The sequence below is a fragment of the Nannobrachium achirus genome, assembly GCF_963921795.1.
Source record: "Nannobrachium achirus genome assembly, chromosome: 22".
NCBI classification, from domain to species: domain Eukaryota; kingdom Metazoa; phylum Chordata; class Actinopteri; order Myctophiformes; family Myctophidae; genus Nannobrachium; species Nannobrachium achirus.
In genome coordinates this window covers 30,262,053-30,289,769 of record NC_137829.1, presented here as the reverse complement: position 1 = coordinate 30,289,769, position 27,717 = coordinate 30,262,053, and the positions used below count along the sequence as shown (strand labels likewise).

General features: G+C 47.5%; 1 protein-coding gene across 1 annotated transcript in view; it reads left to right on the top strand.

Moving 5' to 3' along the window:
* Positions 1-27,717, top strand: part of ttn.1 (titin, tandem duplicate 1) — a gene marked incomplete at both ends in the record, with an annotated part of 155,201 nt that overhangs the window by 66,173 nt on the left and 61,311 nt on the right. The window contains 63 exons of the mRNA XM_080752838.1: positions 16-66; positions 272-664; positions 1,018-1,296; positions 1,435-1,704; positions 2,061-2,200; positions 2,350-2,476; positions 2,750-3,016; positions 3,166-3,432; positions 3,570-3,833; positions 3,950-4,089; positions 4,198-4,324; positions 4,578-4,844; positions 5,800-6,066; positions 6,174-6,440; positions 6,560-6,699; positions 6,825-6,951; positions 7,642-7,784; positions 8,373-8,496; positions 8,834-9,100; positions 9,224-9,321; positions 9,465-9,633; positions 9,757-10,026; positions 10,327-10,593; positions 10,697-10,975; positions 11,082-11,490; positions 11,627-11,751; positions 11,842-12,108; positions 12,449-12,718; positions 12,840-13,139; positions 13,282-13,584; positions 13,709-13,896; positions 14,015-14,129; positions 14,361-14,648; positions 14,785-14,936; positions 15,046-15,193; positions 15,388-15,565; positions 15,678-15,799; positions 15,949-16,236; positions 16,369-16,665; positions 16,867-17,169; positions 17,288-17,587; positions 17,750-18,049; positions 18,168-18,273; positions 18,430-18,626; positions 18,841-19,152; positions 19,396-19,674; positions 20,249-20,548; positions 20,802-21,107; positions 21,284-21,661; positions 21,910-22,212; positions 22,337-22,636; positions 22,818-22,936; positions 23,049-23,226; positions 23,533-23,817; positions 23,991-24,284; positions 24,440-24,739; positions 24,901-25,085; positions 25,181-25,310; positions 25,435-25,625; positions 25,756-26,185; positions 26,726-27,031; positions 27,196-27,377; positions 27,478-27,607. Of these exons, the coding sequence (XP_080608964.1) occupies positions 16-66; positions 272-664; positions 1,018-1,296; positions 1,435-1,704; positions 2,061-2,200; positions 2,350-2,476; positions 2,750-3,016; positions 3,166-3,432; positions 3,570-3,833; positions 3,950-4,089; positions 4,198-4,324; positions 4,578-4,844; positions 5,800-6,066; positions 6,174-6,440; positions 6,560-6,699; positions 6,825-6,951; positions 7,642-7,784; positions 8,373-8,496; positions 8,834-9,100; positions 9,224-9,321; positions 9,465-9,633; positions 9,757-10,026; positions 10,327-10,593; positions 10,697-10,975; positions 11,082-11,490; positions 11,627-11,751; positions 11,842-12,108; positions 12,449-12,718; positions 12,840-13,139; positions 13,282-13,584; positions 13,709-13,896; positions 14,015-14,129; positions 14,361-14,648; positions 14,785-14,936; positions 15,046-15,193; positions 15,388-15,565; positions 15,678-15,799; positions 15,949-16,236; positions 16,369-16,665; positions 16,867-17,169; positions 17,288-17,587; positions 17,750-18,049; positions 18,168-18,273; positions 18,430-18,626; positions 18,841-19,152; positions 19,396-19,674; positions 20,249-20,548; positions 20,802-21,107; positions 21,284-21,661; positions 21,910-22,212; positions 22,337-22,636; positions 22,818-22,936; positions 23,049-23,226; positions 23,533-23,817; positions 23,991-24,284; positions 24,440-24,739; positions 24,901-25,085; positions 25,181-25,310; positions 25,435-25,625; positions 25,756-26,185; positions 26,726-27,031; positions 27,196-27,377; positions 27,478-27,607 (14,574 nt within the window). The remainder of the gene's footprint in view (positions 1-15; positions 67-271; positions 665-1,017; positions 1,297-1,434; positions 1,705-2,060; positions 2,201-2,349; positions 2,477-2,749; positions 3,017-3,165; positions 3,433-3,569; positions 3,834-3,949; positions 4,090-4,197; positions 4,325-4,577; positions 4,845-5,799; positions 6,067-6,173; positions 6,441-6,559; positions 6,700-6,824; positions 6,952-7,641; positions 7,785-8,372; positions 8,497-8,833; positions 9,101-9,223; positions 9,322-9,464; positions 9,634-9,756; positions 10,027-10,326; positions 10,594-10,696; positions 10,976-11,081; positions 11,491-11,626; positions 11,752-11,841; positions 12,109-12,448; positions 12,719-12,839; positions 13,140-13,281; positions 13,585-13,708; positions 13,897-14,014; positions 14,130-14,360; positions 14,649-14,784; positions 14,937-15,045; positions 15,194-15,387; positions 15,566-15,677; positions 15,800-15,948; positions 16,237-16,368; positions 16,666-16,866; positions 17,170-17,287; positions 17,588-17,749; positions 18,050-18,167; positions 18,274-18,429; positions 18,627-18,840; positions 19,153-19,395; positions 19,675-20,248; positions 20,549-20,801; positions 21,108-21,283; positions 21,662-21,909; positions 22,213-22,336; positions 22,637-22,817; positions 22,937-23,048; positions 23,227-23,532; positions 23,818-23,990; positions 24,285-24,439; positions 24,740-24,900; positions 25,086-25,180; positions 25,311-25,434; positions 25,626-25,755; positions 26,186-26,725; positions 27,032-27,195; positions 27,378-27,477; positions 27,608-27,717) is intronic.

Here is a 27,717-nt window from a genome sequence, read left to right as displayed (position 1 = left end):
GTTATTTCCATCCAGATGGAAAGCCATCAGAAGATCTTCCTAAAGGCAGAGGCCGTGGACTTGGGGGTGAGAAAGTAGCTCTTTATGTTCTTCATGTTAACTTTGTCATGTCTGTCAGCTTGACACAACTTCTCAGTTGTTGAATCTTCTTTCTTGCTTCTTATTTTAACAGCTCCCATATCTTATGCCTTATGTTGTATGTTGTCCAGTCTCATCATCACAATTGACGTTCTGAAAATCTAACTATGATATATTGTGCTTGGCGTTGCAGCGAGACAAACCCCGTCTCCTGGTGATGCAGGCAAAGGGTTGAGGCCTGGTGGAAAAGGCCCCACACCACCAGAGGATCCTTTTGGAGGATTCAAACTCAAGGCCGTTCCTCTGAAGTTCATCAAGAAGCTCGAAGACATCGTGTTGAAAGAGTCTGAGTCTATTGGGGGCCAGGCTATGTTTGAGTGTGAGGTTTCTCCATCCACGGCCATAGCTTCATGGCAGAAGGATGGTACCAACCTCCGTGAAGACCCCAAGCACAAATTCACCTCAGATGGTAAAGACCGCAAGCTGCTAGTCGTTGACGTCCAGCTATCTGATCAAGGGGAATACACATGTATCGCCAAGAATGCCGGAAAGGAAATCTCATGTATGGCCAGACTGATTGTTGAGGGTAAGGAAACATATTTTTGAGGGTAAGGGGGTGTTGTTTAGTACCAGCCAATTGTAACAATATGGCAGTGTTACAGATTTAACTGCCATAAGTTGTTTATATTATTGTTTATATTATTATTATTATTACTACACATGGAAGCCTTAGGTTGTGAATGTGGTTAGATGTTAACAATTGTGGAAAGAAACTAAGTACATTTACTCTGCGTAATGAGTACCTTTACTTTTGCTACTAGCCAGTACTTTTGTACTCTTACCCAAGTACAATTTTGAACAGAGGATGTTTACTTGTAACTGAGCATGTTGCTACTTTTACTAATTCCACCCCCACATGTTTAATTTGCGTGCTTCCAGAGCTCCCTCTGAAATGGGTGACTGAGCTGGACGAGGAGACGTCCTGCATGAAGGGACAGCCTCTCTACATGACCTGTGAGCTGAACAAAGAGAAAGAGGTGATCTGGAAGAGGAACGGCGAAGTCCTGAAGAAGAAGGCCGGCAAGGTGGCCATCAACATCATCGGAATGCAGCATGCCGTGACCATCCAGAACTCCTCAGAAGAGGATGCTGGGCTGTACACCTGCGAGGTGGTCGGACAAGAAGACGTCATGACCAAAACCCAAGTTAAAGTGATCGGTAAGGAGTAGGCAACATCTGATTATAGAAACATCATATTTATTTCAAATGTAGGTTTATTATTTGACATATGGAGTATGGACACCCCACGGATGAGAGACACTGACCTAAGCGTTGTTTAATTTTTCGATACAACAGAAATCATCAAAGACTGGCTTGTGAAGCCACTGAGAGACCAGCACGTGAAACCAAAGAACAAGGCCACCTTCAAGGCGGAGCTGTACAAGGACACGCCTAACTGGAAGTGGTACAAGAATGACGATGAGCTTGTTCCCTCCGATAAGATCGAGATGCAGAAGGATGGAAAGAACATGAGTCTGACCATCAACAACTGCCAGCCCGACGACGTGGCGGAATACACCATTGCAGTAGAAGATCGCAGATACTGTGCCAAACTCACGCTGGGAGGTTTGTCTCTTAGTCACAATTAATACAAAATCGACTGGTTATTTAGCATAATCGTGAGAATAATTTCCATTCATCAGTATAAATTCTTCTGTTTTGAAAAATACTGGAAATAGCCGATCTACAACTTTTTGGAAAGTGATAAATTATTATTTACATTGCCTATTTTGGCCATAGTGCAATTTGATTATTGGTACCAGTCATTGTCAGACATTTCTTTTTACATTTAAGTTATTCATCATATCTGACAATTAAACTAAAAAGTTGTTGATTGTGACAGCCCTACAAACACAGGAGTGGGTTTGTGTGGTCCATGCATGTGTTGATGTGTGTGTTCTTGTAACCGTCCTCCTCTACAGAGCGCGAGGCTGAGGTCCTGAAGCCCCTGAAAAGCGTGGAGGTGGTTGAGAAGGAGGAAGCCAACTTCGACACGGAGATATCCGAGGCTGATGTGCCTGGAGAGTGGAAGCTCAGGGGCCAGCCTCTCGCCAGAACACCTGTAAGACTTGATGAAATGGCTTATGCACACAAATAATGCTGTTGATTGTATTTAGATGCACAGATTGCACACTTATCTGTTCTTATAAGCTTTGACATGATACAAAATGTTTCGAGGTTTATCATTAACCTCCATGGTTTCCTTTTCAGACATGTGACATCAAGGCTGAGGGCACCAAACGTTTCCTGACCCTGAAGAACGTGCAGGTGGACCAGGCTGGAGAAGTGTCCTATCAGGCTCTGAATGCTGTCACCAGCGCCATGCTCAACGTCAAAGGTAAACACAGCTGTCCCCCGCCTACTGCACAGCATGCTCATAGTCAGTGGTGGAAAGTACATTTACTCAGTAGGCATACAGAAATTAAGTACAAGTTTAGGTGCTTTTTTTAATTGTGCTTTTTATTCTACAAAAAAGCAACTCTTTAGTAACTCTTCTGGACACATCTGAGTACTTCTTCCACCACTGATAATAGTAAGGCGAGACCGTTATGAACTTTGGCTTTGTCTTTGTGAATAACTGTGACACTGTGACACTGTTCACACCTCCCAGAAATCGAAATGGCCTTCACAGAGCCTCTGAAGGATGTGTCTGTGCCTGAAAAGAAACAGGCTAAGTTTGAATGCTCCATCACTAAGGATGTGTCAAAAGTGATGTGGTGGAGGGGGTCTGAAGTGATCACCCCAGGCCCTAAATATGATATAATCGATGATGGAAAGAAACACATGCTGGTTATAAATACCTGTGAGTTTGACGATGAGGCACAGTACACTGTCGAAGCATTGGGACACACGTCCGCCGCTCAGCTGACGGTGGAGGGTAAGTATTGGATGTCCACATCTTCATTTCCTGGAGATTCCCGATGTCTTAATAGCTTTTGTCACTGTTTCCTGCTGGATGTGTCCAGGCACGTAAGCAAGCAGCCAATAGCAAAAACCTTGTTGTCCGTTTTAATTGATGTATTGCAGGTATGAGGCTCAAATTTGTCCAGTCGATTCAGGACCAAACTATAAAAGAGCGTAACACGGCCCGATTTGAGCTGGAGCTGAGTCATGAGAACATACCAGTGGTTTGGTATCGTAATGAAGTCAAGCTCCATGTGAGCAGAACGCTGCTCACATATGTGGAAGGAAAGAAACACTCATTAGAAATGAGGGAGTTGACTCTAGATGATACCTGCCAAATCAAGGCAGAGGCTAAAGGAATTTACTCCATGGCAAGACTGACGGTCCTAGGTAACGTGATTTACCTTGTGTCTTCTCCTCTCTACTGCCACCTTCCATCTCTTATCTTCCTCTCTTCCTTCTTTCCTTCCTTCCTTCCTTGCTTCCTTTCATTCTTTAACTGTGTGATTTTCATTCTTTGCTTTCAGAGGGAGATGCAGTGTTTGTGGTGAAGTTGCAGGACTTCACAGCCATAGAGAAAGACGAGGTGACTCTAGAGTGCGAGCTCAGTAAGGACGTGCCTGTCGTGTGGTACTTCAGCGAGAAGGAGATCACCGCCTCCAAGCTGGTGGTCATGAAGTCCGAGGGCACGCGCAGATCTCTGCTCCTGAAAAAAGTGCAGGACAAGGACAAAGGAAAATACGTATGTGACTGCGGAACAGACAAGACCATGGCGAGCATCAACATTGAAGGTAAAAGTCCGGTCAGAGACGGCCTTGAAGTTGGCAAAACTGTCTCTGGAGTATCAAACCATGAAATGGTTATGTATATGTTTTTTAATTTTATGTTTTCATTTTGTCAACGTCAGCTCGTGACATCAAGGTGGTTCGTCCCATGTACGGCGTTGAGGTGTTTGACGGCGAGACGGCCCGCTTCACAGTGGAGATCTCCGAGGACGATGTCCATGGACAGTGGAAGCTGAATGGAGAAGTCCTGAGTCCCTCTGCTGTGAGCACAAACACAACATTCTTTTCTTCAATTCTAGTTTTTGTTAGTTGCTTAGTTTCGGTCAAAGCGGCTACCTGCTCATCACTGGTGTTTGTGTGCTGTTGACAGGACATTGAAATAATTGAGGAGGGAGGGAAACACACCCTGACCCTGTACAACTGCAAGGTGGCCCAATCAGGCGAGGTGGCCTACAGCGCTGCCAACGCCAAGTGTGCTGCGAACCTGAAAGTGAAAGGTAAGGAGCCCTATTAAAAGGCGTGAGCTTGTAGATAGTCTATTTTCGAAAGTTTGACAATTTTTGGAGAGTTTTAGTACTGTTACTTTGGTACTGTAAGTATGTTTTGAAACGTTTATTTTAGAACACTTTTATTTTTTATATTGTGGTATTGCTACTTTTACTTAATAAAAATATCAACTGGTTTTGATGAATCTGAACAACCTATTACACAATTAAGTCTAAATGCTGTCCTTCCTGAACTCTGCAACAGATGTTCCACTCAAATTCCTCACACCACTGAGCGACGTGCAAGTCTACGAGAAGGACGAGGCCAGGTTTGAGGTGGAGGTGTCCAGGGCTGCCAAGAGCGTCCGTTGGCTCAAAGGTTCTCAGGACCTGGAGAGCGACGACAAGTACAAGCTGCTGCACGAAGGCATGATCCACACCCTGGTCGTCAAGGCGGCCGCTTTTGAAGATGAAGGCAAATACTCGTTTGAGGCAGAGGACAAGAGGACGTCCGGCAAGCTCGTTATTCAAGGTAAGAGTGACGTTTCAGAGGAATTGATGTCCGTTTTGTATTATTTTTTTTTTTTTTTTTGTTATCAATTATTTTTATTTTCCATAACATAAAATTAGAGACATACATATGAATAGAACAAGAAAAAGTAAAACATTAATCAAAAGAAAAATGCAATTAACAGACAAACACAAACAATAGCAAAACAAGAAAAGGAAAAGAAAACCCACCCACCCCCTTTCCCCGGACCAACACGGAATGTACAATAGTGCATGCCTGTGCTAGGCTGTTACCACTATATAGTGATTTCTTGAATCATAGCCTTAAGCTTATCTGCAATGTCCGACCACATATTAATGTTTTCTTCTTTTGCTCCGTGTAACCTTGCTATCGACTGCTCTAAATATACTATATCTAGAAAGGTTAAGGCCCACTGGCGAAACGTTAACGTATGAGGAGGTTTCCACCGCGTAGCTACCATCTTCTTCGCCGCCGTTAATCCAGCAAAGAAGATGCGCTTGCGTATATTGTTTAGTTGCAACTGTGAGACGTCATTTAATAAAAATAAAGAAGGAGAAGATATGATATTAATACTAAAAATAGTTGAAAGTTTTGAGGCAACCATATTCCAGAATGACGACACATTTGGGCATTCCCAAACCATGTGAAGGAAGGTACCAATACTATTTGAGGCGCAGAGAGTGCAGTTGGGATTATTCAAAATCCTCATAGCACATAGTCTGCGGGGAGTTAAATAAGTCCGATGAACAAAATTTAAATGAATTTGTTGATGGTCTGGATTTCTAGAAGATAGCCTAATGTTAGACCACACTGTGTCCCAACAAAAGTCAGGGTCCAAATTTGGTACATCATTCCTCCAAACAGTATCAACAGATTTGTATTATTTGTATGCTGAAATCTTTTCACATGTAGCCAATATTTATACTCCAATATTGTAAATATTTTCCCATGACAGGTATCCGCCTGGACTTTGTCAGGCCAATTAAAGACGTCACAGTTAAGGAGCGTGAGACGGCAGAGTTCAGCGTCGAACTGTCACACGATAAGGTCCCAGTAGTCTGGTACAAGAACGACGTACGCCTGCATCCCAGCAAGGTTGTCCACATGTCAGACCAGGATAAGGTCCACACTCTGGCCTTCAAGGAGGTGACCATAGATGACACCTCCTTGATCAAAGTGGAAGCCATGGGAAAGGCTGTAACAGCCATGCTCAATGTTATCGGTGAGTAAACATTTTATTTTTTTCCAGAGAAACATATTATAATTATTATGACAATGAATCATCATCTAAAATGACAACCTTGTTAATGACTTGATTGTTCCGTGCAGAGGGAGATCTGTACTTCACGTCCAAGCTGCAGAACTACACTGCAGTGGAGAAGGATGAGGTCTCTCTGGTGTGCGAGCTGAGCAAGTCCTCAGGAGACGTGAAATGGTTCAAAGACGGAAAGGAGATCATTCCCTCCAAGAACATTGCCATCAAAACCGATGGCAAAAAGCGCATCCTGACCATCAAGACGGCAGACAAGTCCAACATCGGATCTTACACCTGTGACTGTGGCTCAGACAAAACCACAGCCGACCTGAACATTGAAGGTAAACCTTTAGGTCGTGGGCAAGGCCCTTGTAAGTCACTCTGGATTAGAGCATCTGCCAAGAAAATGTAATCCGTACCTCATGAAGCTAACTTGATGTATTTTGTTTTGTGTCTGCAGAACGTGACATTAAGATTGTGCGTCCGCTGTATAGCGTGGAAGTGACAGAGACGGAGACAGCTAAGTTTGAGACAGAGATCTCTGAGGCAGACGTGCATGGCCACTGGCAGCTGAAGGGAGAAGCTATCCACCAATCTAATGTGAGTTGAACCACTTAAATTGGGTTAAAATGTCAAAACTGTTCCACATTTGGCCGATGATCATTATCCTTAAACGGAAGGTTTTTAGAAAATAACTGAACTGAAGTGTTTCCTCTTCTTTCCAGGATGTGGAGATCAAGGAAGAGGGAAAGAGACACATGTTGATTCTGTATAACTGTAGTAAGGAGATGGCAGGACCCGTTGACTTCAGGGCAGCTAACGCCAAATCCAACGCCCAGCTCAGAGTGAAAGGTCAGTCATTTCTCTATTTACTAGATATTTTATATATTTTTATATCTTTTAAATATATTTGAGCATTTTCATCTTTGCTAAGCAGGAAACCTAGATATCGTCGTTGTCGGGTGAAAACCTTGTATGTCCAAAACCGTTCGGTTTTGCATTTATCATTTTAAAAACGATTTAAACTAGTGAAAACAGCCGATCTACAAGCACACAACGCCTCGCACTGCGAGGCGTTGTGTGCTTGTAGATCTGCTGTTTTCACTACTTTTGTGCGACGGCCTTGTATGATGAAGCAGGGCTTTACTTTGCGAAAGAACGTACACATTTGAAACTTGGAGATACAAGGTTTCTACCCGACAACGACGATATGCTTTGACTAATTTGATTCACAGTATTGGGTTGATTTACACATTTTTATTTACAAAAAGCGCTTCTGTTGTATGACAGAAGCGTTTGAAAACTGTCTGGGCAGTCTCCAGAGACAGCGATATAACATGGGACTCACACTCGCTGTCTCTACAAAGCTGTTGAGCCAATCAGCTTGTGGGGTTATTTTAGAAGGCGCAGGCCTTATCTAGAGTGGCTGAGGAGTCCCATGTCTCTCCTCTGTGAGGATGTGAATGTTAACAACGTAGAAGAACCAACAGGCGGGATGTTTTAGCGAGAGTTTACTGAACAAACTGACCATGTCCTCTGCAGCGCGCTCCGTCACGTTGATCCGACCCCTGAAGGACGTGACGGTGACGGCGGGAGAGACAGCCACCTTCGAGTGTGAGCTGTCTTATGAGGACATTGCGGTGGAGTGGTTCCTGGGAGGGGAGAAGATGACGGAAAGTGACAGAGTGAGTAGAGCGCTGCTCCACACTATACAACACCACACAATGCTATGGAAAACTATACCACGCAATGCTGTAAAATGCAATAAAAACACAACACCATACGTACAACACAATCCAACACAGTCAGGTCACATTAGAGTACAGTCATCCGCACATACAGTATGTAACAACAAAGATGAGACAAAAGAATGCTTGCACACCAACAAAACAAATGGAATGTCCACAGAGGTATAGCAGATGCAAAAATGGTAATCTACAGACCCATGGTATCCAGCGTACCGTGGTAATAGAATTTACAACAGCTTATACCAAACTAATTTATTATATTAATATATGCCCAATTGATTGTAACGATTTATTTTAATTGATGGTGTGCGATGAACTGGTCAGAGCAGCACATTGCACATATAAGGTTCTGGTCACAGCGCGGGTCTATCTGTCTCAGATAACAGCAGGTTATTTTTAACAGCAGTTACAACTCAACTGCTGGGTGACGAGGGCCGTTTTCTACTCACAGCACCACCTGCTGGTGGGAGAGCAAAAAACAGTGTGTTTTCAATCAGACCAGTGATGGAGTGTGTTTTCCTGCAGGTGGTGACCAGGGTTGACGGCAGAGTTCACTCTCTGACGGTCAGAGATGTCAAGCAGTCGGAGGCTGGAGAGGTCAAACTCACAGCCAAGGACTTTGTGACCGAGGCGGAGCTGATTGTCAGAGGTAAACACGTCTAAACACACACGCAGACTGTTTAGTTTTCATACGGTCTAGGGACAGATTAATAATGTATCGCTTTCTTTGTGACCAACTTTTTTTTTCTTTTTTTTAAAGTTTTTCAGGGTAAAATTACATTACATTATTTGTCTGGGCATGTACATACAGTTCATGCAAAATCACAATAACTTAAAAGATTATCTTTTTTTTTTTTTTTAGAGCACAGATTGTCTGTATGTGATCGTTAATGCACTTATGCATGGTTTGCCAGCTGCCAATAGTGTTCGGCGGTCCTTAATTTGGGCATGTCATGACTGTGACTAATGTGTGTGTGGTTGAACAGAGCCGCCGGTGGAGTTCACCAAACCTCTGGAAGACCAGACGGTTGAAGAGGAGGCCACTGCTACTCTGGAGTGTGAAGTGTCCCGGGAGAACGCGGAGGTCCGATGGCTCAGAGAAGGACAGGAGATCCGCAAGACCAAGAAGTACGACACACTGGTCGACGGCCGCAAGAGAACACTCCTCATCCTGGACTGTCAGCCGGATGATGCCAAGATGTACACCTGCGACGCCAAGGACTTCAAGACCTCCTGCTTCCTGGAAGTCACACGTGCGTTCAGTTTTATTTTCTGTTTATTGTATCAGACAGATGTAAGATTGTAATGATGTATACAGTATATTATAATCATGTCCTCAAAACGTAACATATATATGTGGTGTTCTGTGCCCACAGCTCCGTATGTGGAGTTCACTAAACCACTCCATGACGTGGAGGTCGCGGAGAAGGAATCTGCCAGGTTTGAATGTGAAGTGTCGCGTGAGTCTGCTAAGGTAAGATCTGAAAACATCATCATGGAATAATAATACTAATGTATTACTAATGTTTATAAATAATATACACATACATTCCCTTATGGGACACGGTTGTGAAATGGTCAAAACATTCTTGTTGGTTTTGTGTCATGGTGGTCCAGGTGCGGTGGTTCAAGGATGGAGCTGAGATCAGGAAGGGTAAGAAGTATGAGATCATCTCCACGGGAGTCCAGAGGGTTCTCATTGTCCACAAGTCAATCTTTGACGATGAGGCTGAGTATGAATGTGATGCCAGGACCAACAAGAGTTCTGGAGTCCTCACTGTTGTTGGTAAGGCTCTCTCTCTCACTCTCTACACCTAGGGCTGTAAGAATCCTGACATTTCATTTAATGACATTGAAAGCACGCTAAATGGTTTCGCCGACCCTCCTGTGTTCTTTTCCCCGTGTGCAGAGGAAGCTGCCAGGTTCACCAAGAACCTGTCCAATGTTGAGGGAACAGAGACGGACAGCGTGAAGATGATGTGTGAGGTGTCTAAGGAGGGAGCAGAGGTTACCTGGTGCAAAGGAGACCGGGAGCTGCCAGAGGGAGGAAGATACGAGCAAATCATGGATGGAAGGAAGAGAATCCTCATCATCCAGGACTTGAAGATGGAGGACGCTGGGGAGTACCACTGCAAGCTGAGCGACGGCGTCAAAACATCAGCCACACTGAAACTGAACGGTAACAACAACATCCCAACAGTGTTAGAATGTACAACAAATATGTATCACCAGTCAAAAACAAGTACCAAAGCAACATACATTGTACTTGTATATGTAAGCTAACAGAACCTCAATAAACAAATATTGAAACAAAAAAGCTTTTAACAACTAGTGACAAGTCTCTTGATCGCTGTAGTCCTCTTTTTAAAACGTATCGCACTTATTAAATGACTTATTTGTTTTATTAAATGGTGTAAACATGTAGTACCTTCCCACACAAACTGACCTGGGATGTGTTCTCCTCCTGTCCTGCTTGCAGAGCTCGCCGCCGAGTTTATCTCCAGGCCCCAGAGCCAGGAGGTCGTGGAGGGAGAGAAGGCTGAGTTTGTATGCTCTGTCTCCAAGGAGACATTCGACGTCAAGTGGTTTAGAGGCACAAAGGAGATTGAAGCTGGAGAAAAGTACGACATTGTCAGCGATGGGAAGAGAAGAGCTCTTATTGTGAAGACGTGCGAGATGAAGGACGAGGGAGCGTTCATTGCCATGATCGGCGCAGTCAAAGCTTCAGCCGACCTGGTGGTGATCGGTGAGTTATTCTGCTTTCTGTCGTCAGCACTCCTTTCATCTGTTATGCCTCCTCTTTAGTTTGTCTGATTATCGGTCAACACGTGCCTGTTTTCTCCTTGCAGAGAAACTGAGAATCGTCACGCCCATCAGAAACGTGGAGGTGAAGGAGGGAAGTGAGATCGTGTTCAACTGCGAGGTGAACTCAGACGGAGCCAAGGCCAAGTGGCTGAAGAACGACGAGACCTTGTTTGAGAGCGGGAAGTACATCATGCTCCAGAGAGACAACGTCTTCTCCCTGAGGATCAAAGATGCCGGGAAGGCCGACGAAGCCGAATACACCATCGCCCTGACCAACCAGAGGGCAGAACATGCCAACAGCTCTGCCACGGCTAAAGTAGCAGGTAAGTGAATTCAACCGGAAGACTTGAATCAGTCGTTCTCAAACGTTTTAATTTCAAAGACCTCCATAAAAACCTACTGTCCTGTGTGTCTCCTGTGAACTTCTAGCGGAGAAGCTGAAGTTCTTGGACCCGATCGAGGACATCGAGACCCAGGAGAAGAACACCATTGGCTTTGTGTGCAAGGTCAGCCGCCCGGAGGCCACTGTCACATGGATGAAGGCCGGACAGGAGGTGACCCTCAGCAAACGCATCGTGTACAGGGTGGACGGACTCAAACACACCCTGACCATCAAGGACTGCGTCATGGACGACGAGGGAGAATACACGGCCGTGATCGGAGACGACAAGTGCTCCGCCGAGCTGATCATCAGCGAGGCTCCCTCTGACTTCGCTGCGGCCCTCAAAGACCAGACCATCATCGAGTTTGAGGACGCAGAGTTCACCTGCACGGTGACCAAGGAGAAGGCTTCGGTTAAATGGTACAGAGAGGGACGTGAGATCAGAGAAGGTCCCAGGTAAGGAGCATGAGTTAGCCCTCTATACTTAGAAAGCTAGACCCGAGTCGGTTGGCTAAACCGATCAGTCTGTTAAATATTTTGTTTGCACAAAATAGCTGCTCCACAAGCTCACAATGTACAATTGTTTTTGCAGGTTCCACATGGAAAAAGAAGACAAGACATGCAGGTTGATCATCAGGAATTGCAGACCTGATGATGAGTGTGAATATTCCTGCGGTATCGAAGACAGAAGGACCCGGGCCAGGCTCTTTGTTGAAGGCATGTCATTCATTTTCCCATAGCGCTCATTTCTGTTTACGGTTTTGTGATTTCTGGTTTGTGAAGTCCTCATGTTCCATGTCTCCACAGAAACCCCGGTGGAGATCGTCAGACCTCCCCAGGACGTGTTTGAGCCTCCAGGCTCGGACGTGGTGTTTGAGGTGGAGCTCAACAAAGACAGAGTGGATGTGAAGTGGATGAGAAACAATATGATCATTGTCCAGGGAGACAAATACCAGATGATAAGCGAGGGCAAAGTGCACCGTCTGCAGGTGTGTGAGATCAGACCTCGTGACCAGGGAGAGTACAGGATTGTGGCCAAGGACAAGGACGCCAAGGCCAAGCTGGAACTGGCAGGTATGTGAAGATGTTTTAACCCATTTAGGCCTAGAATTAGAAGGATTCAAAAGACACTTATAGAATCGGGTCAAAATTCTAATGTTCACGACTTTTCAAAAATAGCAGATCTACGAGCTCGCAGCGCGGCACTCGGTGCCGCGCTGTGAGCTTGTATATCTGCTATTTTTCAATAGTTAAAGCATAAAATAATGATACACAAAATGTGTACCCGTTCTAAATGTTAATAATACGACAGTTCCATGATGAGAGAATCAATTGGTGGGTGAATGGATGAATTGAATGAACACGATGAGATGAGTGACTCATCCACTAAACCTTTGACTGTGTGTTCTAATAGCTGTTCCAAAGATCAAGACCACGGATCAGAACCTGGTGACAGATGCTGGTAAGCCCTTCGTCATGGTGGTGCCCTACGATGCCTACCCCCGTGCCGACGCCGACTGGCTCTTTGAGGGAACCAGCCTGCCGGTCCAGAACATTGACACCACCACCGACAAGACCGAGTACCGTCTGAAGAGTCCCGCCAAGGAGCACCAGGGGCGTTACAAGGTCGTCATCAAGAACAAACACGGACAAGGAGAGGCCATCATTAATCTGGATGTCATCGGTGAGGCCGCTCAAATGAATCACCTATTAATAATGACTCCAACAAATGTCACAGGTTGTCCCATCTGCCTGGGTTGTGAGGTTGTGAAGTTTAAATTATGTTTTTTTGTGTTTGTTTACAGATGTCCCTGGTCCCGTGAAGAACCTGCGAGTGGTGGACACGTCCGACGGCGAGGTCAGTCTGGCATGGGACGAGCCCGAGAGCGACGGAGGCAGCAAGATCGTGGCCTACGTGGTCGAGAGGCGCGACATAAAGCGCAAGACGTGGACGCTGGCCACCGACCGTGCCGACATTCCAGAGTACTGCGTTAGTGGCCTCAACAGAGACCACAAGTACCTGTTCAGGGTGTGCGCTCGCAACAGAGTGGGCTGTGGACCTATTGTCACTACAGATGAAGCTGTGCAGGCCAAGAATAAGTTTGGTAAGCAAAGGAACTCCACTCATATTTACCACTGCTCCGATCCACCACTGGATATATAAATATAAGGTCCACCAAGATGTGAGGATGGTCATTTACTGCAACTAATAAAGCATTGCAATGTAATGTGTTTCTTGTCCCCCAGACGTCCCCGACGCACCAGAAAATGTCAAGGTGAGCGTGGTGAACAGGTACGGCGCTACCCTGGTCTGGGAACCTCCCAAATCCGACGGCGGCTCTGAGATCACGGCCTACGTCATCGAGCTCCGGGACAGGACGTCTGTGAAGTGGGAGGCGGCCATGGTGTGCGGCGCCAAAGACCTGACGGCCAATCTGAACGACGTGGTGGAGAACAAGGAGTACATCTTCAGGGTCAGAGCCGAGAACAAAGCCGGCATCGGCAGACCCAGCCTGGCCACCGACCCTGTGAAGATCATGGACCCCATCGGTGAGAACCGGCATACACACAAAATCATACACAGGAATCAGAATTAGAATCAACTTCATTGTCACATCACAGGTTTACAGCAATTCTATTACACATATTAACTAAATGTTGTGTTTTACTATAGATCGACCCAGCCCTCCTCAGAACCTGAACGCCAGCGATCAAACAACGTTGGCGGTGACTCTGACATGGGAGACGCCGGTCAGTAACGGAGGCAGTATGATCACTGGTTACATCATCGAGAGGTGTGAAGACGGTCTCTACAAGTGGCTGAGATGTAACCCCAGACTGTGCCAAGACCTCTCCTTTAGGGTGCGTAATATCTTTAATATATCACATCTTTCGTATTTATTATAATTTAAGTATGTTGCATTATGTTATGCGTTATGTATGATGATATTTGACTGGACTGTGTTCTTGTATGTTTCAGGTCACTGGTCTGAAGGAAGGTCAGAAATACTACTACAGAGTGTCTGCTGAGAACGCTGCTGGCGTGTCAGACCCAGCAGAACAGCTAGGACCCCTGGTGGCTGATGATCCTCATGGTAAAACCTCTACTGATCATTCTCTCCTGTCAATTATTGACTCTTTGTTTTATTTGCCCTCATTTAGTATTCCATAATGATTTAGAGATCTGTAGAGTGCAACAAAAAATGCCAGGATTTTCATGGTTAAGCTTAAAATAATACTAATAATAATAATAACCACAGATTTCTGGTTGTGTGGACCTTTTTAAAGCAAAATAGAAAATAACGACCCCGTGTCTCTGTCCCCAGCTGGTCCGAGCATGGACCTAAGCGCATTCAGGAACGGCCTGGAGGTGATCGTCCCCCACCCTCTGACCATCCGCGTCCCCCTCACCGGTTACCCCACCCCCAGCGCCAAGTGGGCCATCGGAGACAAGGAGCTCAGCTCCACCGATGAGCGCGTGTCCATGGTGACCAAGCCTACCTACACAGAGCTGACCATCTCCCCCAGCGTCCGACCAGACAAGGGAACGTACACCCTGACCCTGGAGAACGACGTGAACTTTGTCTCTGGAGAGATCGATGTCAATGTCATCGGTGAGGAAACTGTCTCCTATTCCTGTTAAACAGAAATATTCATATAGCATACGTATGTAGGCAGGTGACTATAACATGGAGGTCAAACTACAATCTCCAATCTCTGATCAACAACATTCTCGATGATTTCCCCCAGCCGCGCCAAGTGCTCCTAAGGACTTCAAGATTGCAGAGGTGACCAGACACCATGTCCATATGATGTGGGAGGCTCCAGAACACGACGGAGGAAGTCCAGTCACCCACTACCACATAGAGAAGAGAGAAGTGTCCCGCAAGACCTGGGTCAAGGTGGGCAGCTTGTAGATCTGCTATATTCGAAATATTTTGAATTCTTTTACCTTTGTAATTGAAGTATATTGTTATGCCAACATTGCTGATGTAATGTGCTGGTGTCCAGGTTGCCACGGGCGTTCAGGACCTGGAGCACACGGTGACAGATGTGATGGAAGGTAAAGAGTATCTATTCAGCGTGGCCGCCTGCAACAAGTGTGGACCTGGAGAACCGGCTTATCACTCCGATCCCGTCAACGTTTCTTCTCCTGCCAGTGAGTATATTGATTTATTATTGCTCACTGATCAAAAAACACTGTGGAGCATTGACGTATAGAAGACTGTAACCAGGCATTGTGAGCTTGTAGCATTCTCGTATGACAAAGTTTATTTGGCTTAAGTGGTTAACGGAGCCAGGACCCAAAGAGACTCGCAGTCCCACTGACTGGTTGTTGTGTGTGTCTCCCAGCTGTTCCGGACCCACCTCAGAGCTTCAAGTGGAGAGACAAGAGTGCCCAAGGCATCTTCCTGTCCTGGGAACCTCCCAGGTACGACGGGGGGGCTCATGTCATCGGCTACGTGGTGGAGAGGTGCCAACGTGGGACGGATAAGTGGGAGCCGTGTGGCGACCCCCAGCCAGAACTCAAGTAAGACATTGGGCCAGATTGACACTCTCAGCAGTGTCAAACGTATTAACCATTTCCTCGGTTGGTTGATATTTAGGCACTGGTCTAACGGGTGTTGTTATTGCATTGTCAGGTTGCAGGTGAAAGGACTGACTGAGGGTCAGTGGTACGCGTACCAGGTGAAGGCCTACAACAAGCTGGGAGCCGGCAGGCCATGCAAGGCCACCGATGAGATCCAAGCTGTGGATGCTAAAGGTAAACTGGCATTTTCATCTTGTCATCCACTCGTCTGGTAGAAAAGACGACGTTCTTTTATTGTAAGCGTGAAATGTATCAGATCCGCCTTTTTTCCCATGAAAACTCACTTCCATCATGATGTTCACATCACATCCCCACCCCACCAGAACCTCCGGAGATCCAGTTGGATGTGAAGCTGCTGGCGGGTCTGACCACGCGGGCCGGAACCAAGATTGAGCTCCCGGCCGAGGTGAAGGGTAAACCTGACCCCAAGGTGAAGTGGACCAAGGCTGACCTGGTCCTGACGGCTGACGAGCGCATCACCATCGACACCCAGCCCGGCACCTCCAAACTGTCCATCGCCAACACCACGCGAGGAGACAGCGCCACCTATATCATCGAAGCTGTCAACGCATGCGGAAGAGCTACCGCTACCGTTGACGTGAACATCCTCGGTACAGTATACAAACGCTGTTAATGTTATTTTTAATTGATACTTACAGGAGCATTTTTTGTGTGTGTGTGTGTGTGTGTGTCATCCATTTAGCGTTTGTTAACCAAACTATAATAACCTTGTGTCCTTGCAGACAAGCCCGGTCCTCCCGCTGCGTTCGACATCTCTGACATCACCAACCAGAGCTGCTTCCTGGCCTGGAACCCGCCCCGAGACGACGGCGGCTCTCCCATCGCCAACTACATTGTGGAGAGGAGACAGACGGACAAGGAGGAGTGGGTCAAGCTCTCGGCCACGGTGAAACACACCACCTTCAACGCCGTCAAGCTGACGCCCCTGAAGGAGTATATCTTCAGGATCAGCGCTGAGAACCAGTATGGCATCGGAGAACCCGCCGAACACAGGCCCATCGTCGCGCAGTACTCCTTTGGTAAGTCTGACCTGGGGTCCGGGCCCCCCCTTGTTAGGGGGGAGTGCCAAACATCACACAGTCTTGTCTGTTCGGCGGTAGTCCACATTTGTAAACACAAAATCATAACTTGCGTTTTTGGGACGTTAAATTGTCAAAGATAGTCTGGATGGATTCAATGGGAAAGTCCTGTCTTTTATCTAACGGTGTGATGTGTTTCAGATTCACCCGGCGCTCCAATCAGAGTGACTCCCTCTGACATTGCCAAGGACGCGGTGACCTTGAGCTGGATTGAGCCTGATGAGGATGGAGGAAGTCCCATCACTGGATACTGGGTGGAGAAGATGGACCCTGAAACCGACAAATGGATCAGATGTAACAAACTGCCCATCAAGGATACCACCTTCAGGGTGAAAGGTCTCCCCACCAAGCAGAAGATGCGCTTCCGTGTTCTGGCCGAGAATCTGGCCGGTCCTGGAAAGCCCAGCGTTGAGACAGATCCCGTCCTGATCAAAGATCCTATTGGTAATGTCACACATCAATCTGTCAGATGACTGGTTGCTCTGTTCTTTCTGTGACCGTATACTTACACATTATAGCTTTGATGGTCCGATAATTCAGACTTCCTGGTGTTGTCTTCTAGATCCTCCATGGGCTCCCGGTAAACCTGTCATTAGGGACACCTTCAAGACCTCCATCGGCCTCGGGTGGCACCGACCCGAGCACGACGGAGGAGCCAAGATCGAAGGCTACATCATCGAGTTCCAGAAGACAGGAAACGAGGAATGGATCCGATTCCCGGAAGACGTCCCTCACACCGAGCACGTGCTCAAGGGCCTGATCGAGAAGCAGGAGTACAAGTTCAGGGTCCGGGCCTTCAACAAGGCTGGAGAGAGTCAACCCAGCGATCCCTGTGACGCTGTGATCTGCCAGGAGAAACTCTGTGAGTGCAGCAACCAGGCCTGTCACCATCATGAACCTTTAGCTGATGATTAATATGCATTTAATGTTGACATTGGAACATATAAATCAAATGTAATCAAATTATATTTTATACTATCAGAGTAACTTCTTTCACTAATCCTTTTCCTTCTGTGCTCCCTAGCTCCCCCCGACGCCCCCCTGTTCCTGCACGTGAACAACGTCACCAAGAACAGTGCCGACCTGACCTGGCAGGCTCCCCACTGCGACGGAGGCGCTCCCATCACCAACTACATTGTGGAGAAGAGAGACGTGAAGCGTAACACCTGGTCGTCCGTGGACACCACCGTCAAGGAGCTCAAATACACTGTGACGGGCATCAACGAGGGCTCGCTGTACCTGTTCAGAGTGGCCGCCGAAAACAAGGCAGGGATGGGAGAGTTCGTCGAACTGGAGGACTCTGTCCTGGCTAAGGACACATTCAGTAAGTTGTAACTTAATCAATGAGTTAATTAGTGTGTATTGTAGTTTACATTCTACGTATCTGTTCACGTGTGAATCCATTGGTGTTATCCACTAATGTCGATCATTTTGCTGTGCAGCAACTCCTGGACCACCCACCAACCTGTGCACGGTCGAGGTCACCAAGAAATATGTGGACCTCAAGTGGGAACCACCCAGGAACATCGGTGGAAGACCAGTCCTGAGGTAAGATGACATAAAAAGACACTTCACAATCATAGTAAAGAAATAAATAAAATAAACGTAATGCATAATAAACGTTATACAAACTCTACAAAAAGAAAATATTTTTTTTCGCCCAAACGAGGAGAGCTGGCTAAGAGTTTGTTTGTTTGTTTGCAGGTATGTGATAGAGAGGAAGGAGAAGGCCTCAGCCCGCTGGTTTAAGGTTTGTAAGACTCCAGACAAAAACACCACCTTCAGAGTGGAGGATGTGGAGGAAGGGTCGGAGGTTCAGTTCCAGGTGCGAGCGGAGAACGAGGCCGGAGCGGGAGAGCCCAGCGAACCCACCGAGATCTTCACCATCGAGGACGGAAAAGGTACGGCTCACTGCTGCATTCAACCAATGAGAATCCCTTCATTCAAACACTGTAACCAATAAGATCACTGCTTATAGTAGGAATCTAACTACAGGAACAAAATGAACAAACTTGTGCAATCCTCTCTTCCCCTCTCCTCTCCTCTCCTCTCCTCTCCTCTCCTCTCCTCTCCTCTCCTCTCCTCTCCTCTCCTCTCCCTCCTCTCCTCTCCCAGGTGTTCCCTCTCCTCCCGTGGAGTTGGCCATCCCAGACTCCAGCAGGACACACATCACCGTCACCTGGAAGGCCCCAGAGAAGGACGGAGGCTGTCCCATCACCGGCTACTACGTGGAGGTGGCCGAGGCGCGCCCCGAGCTCAAGTGGCAGCGCGTCACCCCCCGACCTGTCAAAGACCGGACGCTCATGATCACCTCGTCTCAAATCAAGGACGAGAAGAATTACTTCATCAGGATCATAGCCATCAACGCCATGGGGAACAGTGAACCCTCTAAATTGTCGGACAAGGTCTCCACCAAGGACCCAGACTGTAAGTAGAACACACACACACACACACACACACACACACACATGAATGAATACTGAATTATGTCATTCTTGTTTTTACTTTCAAGTTATTGATAAGGTTTGTCTCATATGATAACGTGTGTGTGTGTGTGTGTGTGTGTGTGTGTGTGTGTGTGTGTGTGTGTGTGTGTGTGTGTGTGTGTGTGTGTGTGTGTGTGTGTGTGTGTGTGTGTGTGTGTGTGTGTGTGTGTTGCGGCTCCCACAGGCGCCCCCACCATGAAGTGGTCCTCGGAGGACAAGTACGTGGTGGAATTCGAGAAGATGGTGTTCAACATCCCGTACCACGGCATCCCCGAGCCCACCGTGGTGTGGCACAAGGGCGATGAGGAGCTGATAGACGATGAGCGCCACGGCATGGAGGAAAAGCACGACAATGCCAACATGGAGCTGCTGGACACCGTCCACCCCGACGCCGGGGTGTACAGGTGCACCATGACCAACCGCCTGGGCTCCTGCACTGGAACCTGCAACGTTATCGTCATCGGTACTTACTGAACACTTACATCACGCACACATCGAGTTCCGTTTTGATTGATTGATTGATTGAGTATTTTATTAGACAAAAATGGAGAACAGTACAAGTATAGTCATTACAATAAAAATGTAGTACAGTACAAGTACAGTTAAACACCCTGCCTAAAAGGAGCATCCCAAATAAGTCCTTCTACCGTCTTTTTTTTACGTCGGAAGTCCTTGGTATTCAATTCATGGACTTAACAAATAGCAAGCAATAGCGACATTCAAAAATCATCGCAGTTATAAAAATGCTATATGTACAGTATGTTTGTCTTTGGAGTTAAATTAACACACAGATAGGTCTCTGCATGCAGTATAAAATGCTAATTTAATGAATGTTTTATGAGAGAGAGAGGCGTGGGAGGAGGGGTGGTCAAGTAAAGAATATCTGTTATTGGAGTTCAGCTTGTTTGCTCAGAAAAGGCCGCCACTAATCTGTGTGCGCGTGTGTGTGTGTGTGTGTGTGTGTGTGTGTGTGTGTGTGTGTGTGTGTGTGTGTGTGTGTGTGTGTGTGTGTGTGTGTGTGTGTGTGTCCTCCCTAGGTGTTCCCGGACCTTGCAAGGAAATCAGCGCCGGTGAGACCACCAAGACCACCTGCCAGGTGAGCTGGGAGCCCCCAGAGTTCGACGGCAACAGCCCCATCACCAGCTACACGGTGGAGCGCCGCGAGTCCTCCAAGAAGACCTTTTTGCCCGTGTTCTCCGGAGAGATGGTGCTGACCACGGTCATCAAAGACCTCTACGTCAACTGCACGTACTACTTCCGGGTCAAAGCCGTCAACAAGCTTGGAGGCGGAGAGTACCTGGTACTTCAGAACCCCGTCATATGCGAGGCGGTCAAACGTAAGTTGTCGGTTATTGTAAATTAATTTTGCAGTAGTAGTTCTGCATGTAGAAGTGTGTATTAATTATTTGCAATCCAACTTGGAAAATGTAGTGTTCAACTTTCTGAAGCTCGTAACCGCAATATCTTGTTAAGACCTGGGCTTGAATCCCGGGTCCCAATTTCCAATTTGGAGACATTAGTGTTCACAATGATGGAATTATATATACTGTAGCTTATATTAACATCCCTGATCATATCCAACCCCGACAGAGAAACCAGACCCTCCTATCGAGGTGGAATGCATCAACCCCAACGCCAAGAATCTCACCGTCAGGTGGAAGGCCCCCGAGTACGACGGAGGCTGTCCTATCCTGGGCTACATCCTGGAGAAGATCGGAACCAAGGACGGAGACCGCTACGAGAAGATCAACGAGGCCTTGCTTCCTGGCTTCTCCTACGTGGTCCCCGACCTCACAGAGGGAGAGGAGTACCAGTTCAGGGTCAGAGCTGAGAACGCAGCGGGAGTCAGCGAACCGTCTAGCAGTTCAGCACTCTGCGCTGTTGCCGACCCCATCGGTATGATAATGCCACGTGCAAAACATCCTGCATACCGTATATTGTGCTGATTGTTCAGGAAACACATAGCCTAGTGACTCCTTTCACACTGTTTCACAAATCACAGATTGTGACTTGACCTGAAAGGCGTTCAAATTAGTTTTTGCTTTAATCCCTTTAATGTGTCTGTATTGCAGAAAAGCCCACAGTGACGCTCCGACAGGCTACTGGGGTGTGCGTCAAGAAAGGAGAGGAGATCCGTGTGGACGCCTACATCACCGGGTATCCCTATCCCAAGGTCGTGTGGCTGCGGAACGACGAGGACGTCACCAAGGACCCCGCCAAGAAGATCGGTCCTGTGGTGAAGAAGAAGAAGAAGACGGCCGCAGCGGCCCCTGAGACAGAGGAGGCCTATGTGGTCCCGATGAAGGAGCGCCTGGGCCTGGACAACACCAAGAAGGGCAAGGCCGTGCTGATGGTCCGCGAGTCATCCAGACACGACCACGGAAAGTTCACCATCCAGGTGCAGAACACCCACGGCAAGGCTGCGGCCACCTGCGACGTCAACATCCTCGGTAACGTTTCTTCTTGTTAATGTCTTCATGTTTTAACCGGTTTATTTTCCACAGTCTTATACGGTTTGGTCACCGGTATCCCAAACTGAACGAGGTGACGTAAGCTGTGGTTTCTATGAGTGTAACATTGTAGGGCGGGAACTATTGATCAGTTTTCAGCAAATATTTGTATTTATTGTTTTAATAATGTAATGTAATTAGACTAGTTTCTATGAAGGTAACACTGTACTGTGTTGTTGTGTTGTCAGACGTCCCGGGCCCCCCGCAGAACCCCACCTTCGACGAGATCAGGAACACCTCGGTGCTCTGCAACTGGGAGGTTCCCGAGGACGACGGCGGCACGGAGATCTACAACTACATTGTGGAGAAGAAGGACAACCAGAGCGACGAGATCGGCTGGATCACCGTCAGCTCCTCCGTGCTGGGGACCAGCTGCCCCGTGTCCAAGCTCATCGAGGGCAAGGAGTACATCTTCAGGATCACCGCTGAGAACAAGTGCGGTCCCGGACGTGCCGTTATCTCTGCACCCGTGATTGCCAGAAACCAGTTTGGTATGTATTCTTTACATCACTGTATGACACCTCAAACAACACAGGAAACATAAACACCACTTCTATTGTGTTTAACTTTAACTATTGTAACTAACCATAACCTCCTCTCCTCTATTCTCCTCAGATCCTCCGGATGCTCCTAACAAACCAAGGGTCCTTGACGTGACAGCCAGCTCTGTTAAGATCTCCTGGCACGAGCCCAAGGACAACGGCAGCCCCATCCTGGGCTACTGGGTGGAGAGGAAGGAGGTGACCAGCAAGCACTGGTCCAGGGTGAACCGCCAGCCCATCAACAGCCTGGAGATGAGGATCCCGGACCTCATGGAGGGACTCGAATACATCTTCAGGGTCTGCGCCGAGAACCTGGCAGGACCCGGAGCCTTCAGCGAGCCCACCGAAAAAGCCGTCGCGATGGACGCCATCAGTACGTATAGCCTGGCCGCCGTTACTGTACCGTACAAGCAAGACTGAAAATAAACTCATTAACTCGCTATTGAAAGATCAACTTAACCACTTAAACCCTCTAGACTTGAGTGAATTGGCCTCCTAAACATGATTGAGAAATGCATTTGAGGACGTTGTCTAACATGGAGCTACATTTCCAGTGCCTGCTGGACCTCCCATACCAAGGATCGCAGACATTCTGAAGGACGCTGTGGTCCTGGCCTGGAAGCCCCCCATCTACAACGGAGGAGGAGAGATCACTGGCTACCATATTGAGAAGGTACTTTACATGTTCTCTCCCAAAAAATACTCCTCCTTCATTCACAATATCTTGTACAGTCCATCCATGTAGATAGGCCTTTTTTGACCTCTGTGTGTGTTTGTGTGTTCAGGTATTGGTTGGGGAGAAGGACTGGACTCGTTGCACACCGTTCAGATGTAAGGATCTGACCTACACGGTCACTGGACTGAAGGAAGGCGCCGACTACACCTTCAGAATCATGGCTATGAACGACGCCGGCCCCGGAGTGCCCGGAGTCACGGAGGACGTCCAAGTTAAAGAACCAACAGGTGCTAATCTTCCTTTGTCACCATTACATTACATTACATACCAGCAGTGGTGGAAGAACTAGTAAAAGTAGCAATACTACAAGTGTAGAAATATTCTGTCACAACAGACCTCTATTCAGAAACACCCCCACTTAGAAACATCCCCATTCAGAAATACCCCCACTGAGGTTAGGGTTAGGGTTTAGGTTAGGTTTAGGTGACACCTCCATTTTGGAAGTCAGGCCTGTATGCCAGCACTCCACAGAACCCCCTCTGTTTCTGACAGTGATTTCAATGTCTATATCTTGTTCCTCTGTCTTCCACCAGAACCTCCCTTCGTGGAGCTGGACATCACCGTGAGGAAAGGAGTGATCATCAGAGCGGGAGACTCTCTGAGGCTTCCGGCCGTGGTGAAGGGTCGACCTCAACCAGAGGTCAAATGGACCAAGGACGAGGCCGACACCGATGCCGAGAGGATGGTCATCGACACGCAGGGAGACGAAAGCGTTCTCTTCATCAAGAAGGCCATCAGGAGCGAGACGGGCGTGTTTAAGATCTGCGGAACCAACAGCACCGGAAGCCAAGCCGCGGAGACCCGAGTGGACGTTCTCGGTCAGTAATAACACTGTGCTAAACCTCTATAGTTATTAACAGTAATTAAGTAATAACACACCGTAGTTGTGTTTTGTAAATACAGTGTCTATATTAGCAAGATAAAACACATCAAATAGAACTACTATTCACTGCTAAGTTTAAATTGTTCAAATCGTGTTTTTGTCGCCCAGACGTCCCTGGACCAGTGGTGGACTTGAAGACCGTGGCGGTCACCAAGACGAACATCGTCATCACCTGGGCCGACCCGCTGGACAACGGAGGAAGTGACATCATTGGCTACGAGGTGACCAAGAAGGACGCCAAGATGAAGCTGTTCCGTCAGCCAATCGAGACGGCTTCCTGTAGGTGTGACGTCCAGGGCCTGCTGGTCGGAGAGGAGTACGACATCCAGGTCCTCGCCAGGAACAAGTTTGGAGACGGAGCGCCCGCTGTCATCGGCCCCATCATGGCCGTGGATCCTAAAGGTATAATAAGAGCCTCCAGCTGATATATCAGCGATTATGCAGCCGACGTGTCCCCAGTCATTACAATCTGATCTACACGCCTTTTTACAAGTTTATTTGTATTTTTTTGTGTAACTGATTATTAACTTATGCCAACCCTCTTCTCCACACTGCAGGAACCCCCACTGCTCCACTGAAACTGCGCTACACCGACAGAAACACGTCCACTGTGGAGCTGGCCTGGGAGCCACCGGTTACGGACGGAGGCAGTCCCATCACGGGATACCTGGTGGAGAAGATGAGGTCCGACAGCACGGAGTACGAGCCCGCCGGACGCAAGATGTTCCAGGAATGCTGCGGAACCATCGAGAACCTGTCGGAGGGCATGGAGTACGACTTCCGCGTCACCGCCGTCAACGAGGTCGGAAACGGAGATCCGTCCAAGTCCATCAGCGTCAAGATCCAAGATGATGAACGTAAGAATGAATTCGGAACTGATTTATTATTTCGATATCGGTTCGATAACATATATATATGTATATATATTGTAAAGGCTGATATTGCCGATACCGATATGAGGACTGATTAACCGTGCGTCCCTAATGTTCCTAATGAGCTTGGTGTATTGTTTGTGCAGTGAAACCTACCATCACCATACTGAAGTACTTCAAGAACAACTCCATCGTGGTGAGGAGGGGCCAAGGTATCGACATCCCCGCGGAGGTGGTCGGACTCCCTCTTCCCACGCTGCAGTGGATGAAGGACGACGTCGCCCTGGTCGCTCAGGAGGAGAACGAGATACTCACCATAGAACTTGAGGAGGTTTGGCAGCTTAATAACACACTGATGCTTGCTATTTGCCAGGCTTTAATGTGTTTGGCGTTATTAAGTGTGTGGTTGTGTGTGCTTGTCTTCAGGTGAACAGAACAACTCAGAAGACCAAGGCAGCCCTGTCTGAGACCGTCAGACTGGACACAGGAAAATACAAGCTGATGGCTGAGAACTGCTGGGGAAGAGCACAGCATGTCATCAGTGTGGACGTTCTGGGTTAGTGTCACCGTCTCTCCACGTCTCATTTTGAGCACGGTTGGATAGCCCAATTCGTTGCTTAACTCTGTTAATTATTACTTTTGCGCTTCGTGTGAATGAATGTTCTTCTCTTTTGTTTCAGACCGTCCTCTCCCTCCCAGGAACATTGTGATCTCTGACATCAAGGCAGACTCGTGCTATCTGGTGTGGGACGCGCCATTGGACAACGGAGGAAGTGAAATCACCAACTACATCCTTGAAAAGAGAGACGCCAGCAAGAAGAAGTCTGACTTTGAACTTGTAACCATCCATCTGATCGACAGGAGATTTGGGGTAAGACGAAACTTCATCAAATCATGTGTATTCGCTGTGTTTGTGTGGGTCTATTAGATCAAAACGTTCACAATCTCAAGAATCTGTATCAAATCCTACACGTCTTTCTTCTCTCTCTCTGTTCCTCCAGGTGTACAAACTGAACGACAAAGGCCAGTACCAGTTCCGGATCAAAGCCCAGAACAAGTTCGGCGCCAGCGAGGGCTGCGACTCTGAGAAGGTGGAGTTGAAGGACCCCTTCGGTCTCCCCGGACCCCCGCGCTTCCCCAAGATCATCTCAGGCACCTCCACCACCATGACCATCACCTGGGAACCTCCCCTGGAGAACGGCGGTTCCACCATCCAGGGCTACTGGCTGGAGAAGAGAGAGAAGGGGGCTGTGTACTGGGGCCGCTGTAACAGAGCCCCCGTCACCAAGCCCTTGGTGAAGGGACTGGAGTACACCGTCCTGAGGCTCATCCCCGGGACGGAGTACCAGTTCCGAGTGTCGGCGTGCAACGCTGCGGGTATAGGACCTCACAGCGAGTCCACAGAGTCCCGCTTTGCTGAAGATCCTTGCAGTGAGTAGCCATCAGAATCACCTTTATTTGTCACTTTCTACATATATATACATAAACACATACAGAAAATGAAATATCGTTCCCCCTCAGTCACTTGCAGTGCAACATAAAAACATGAAGCCTGTCTAAAAAACATAAAACATAAAAGGTCCTAAAAACTGGAGACAACATAAACAACATTTAAGAATCCCCATGACGTGCAATTAATCTAAAACAGAATTTATCTATAAAGTTACCATCCCCTGTGTGCCAAGTGCCATGGTGCAATCCTTTAAAAATGTACCAGCACAGTCTTGGTAAAGTGCTGTTGGTGCATTTCAAAAGTGCAATCATGACCAGTTCAGCACAAGCTAGTCATGATTGCACTTTTGAAATGCACAACAGCACTTTACCATGTTCTTCTCAGCCATGTTCAGCCATGTTTACATGTTAACAAGAAACATTTAGTTTTATCAAATAATAATATCACGTAACACTACCTACCAGGAAGGTGATGATGGTTCCAACATTAAATAAACTGTAACGCGCTCTCCTCTCCAGACCCCCCCAGCGCCCCCACCGCGGTGGCGGTTAAGGATAAGACCAAGGACAGCATCACGCTCAGCTGGAGCCCTCCGGACAAGGACGGCAAGAGTCCCATTAAGGGCTACATCATCGAGGTGCACGAGGAGGGCACTCCCGATTGGAGGAGGGTGAACCCGGCTGACAAGCTTCACCCAAGCACAGAGATCACGGTTCCTGAGCTGAAGGAGGGAAAGAAATGCAAGTTCAGGATTTACGCTGTCAACGCTGCTGGCAACTCCGAACCAGCCAAGACTGCAGACATCATAGTCCAGGATATCCTCAGTATGTATTCATTATAAATATATATATATATATATATATATATATATATATATATATATATATATATATATATAGTATTATTTTATAATTATTCGTTTATACAAGCTGTATTTATTCCATGGAGGATACATTGAGGTTTTATTGTGTTGTTTCAATCTCTCCAGTTGAGCCTACCCTCACCCTGGGTGTGAGTGCTCCCGAGCTGCTCAACATCATGGCTGGAAGCAGTGTGAGGATCCCCGTCACGGTCACCGGCAGACCAGCTCCCAAACTCACCTGGACCTACGATGGGCCAGCCGAGACGGAGAAGAAGGACGAGATCCACACTCTGCCCATCGACTCAGAGGTACGCAACAATACTTTACCATCACAATTCCAGGCCTGGGCGGCTGCCGTTCACGAGTATGATTTCTTGTTTTTTTTTAACGTGTGTTTTTGTGTTGTAGGTTCAGGCCACTGACAGCGGCTCTGCGGTGCTCATCCCAGAGAGCCAGCTGATCCACACCGGACGATGGATCATCAGCGCAGAGAACGCAGCCGGACACAAGAACCTCAAAATCCGAGTCAACGTCCTCGGTAAGGACCACACGTTAATGATCATGATAAGGATACAATGAGGATTTTATTTATATTAAGTTAAGTCACGTCACCCAAACTGCACCATATTAAAGGTGCTTTATATGTAG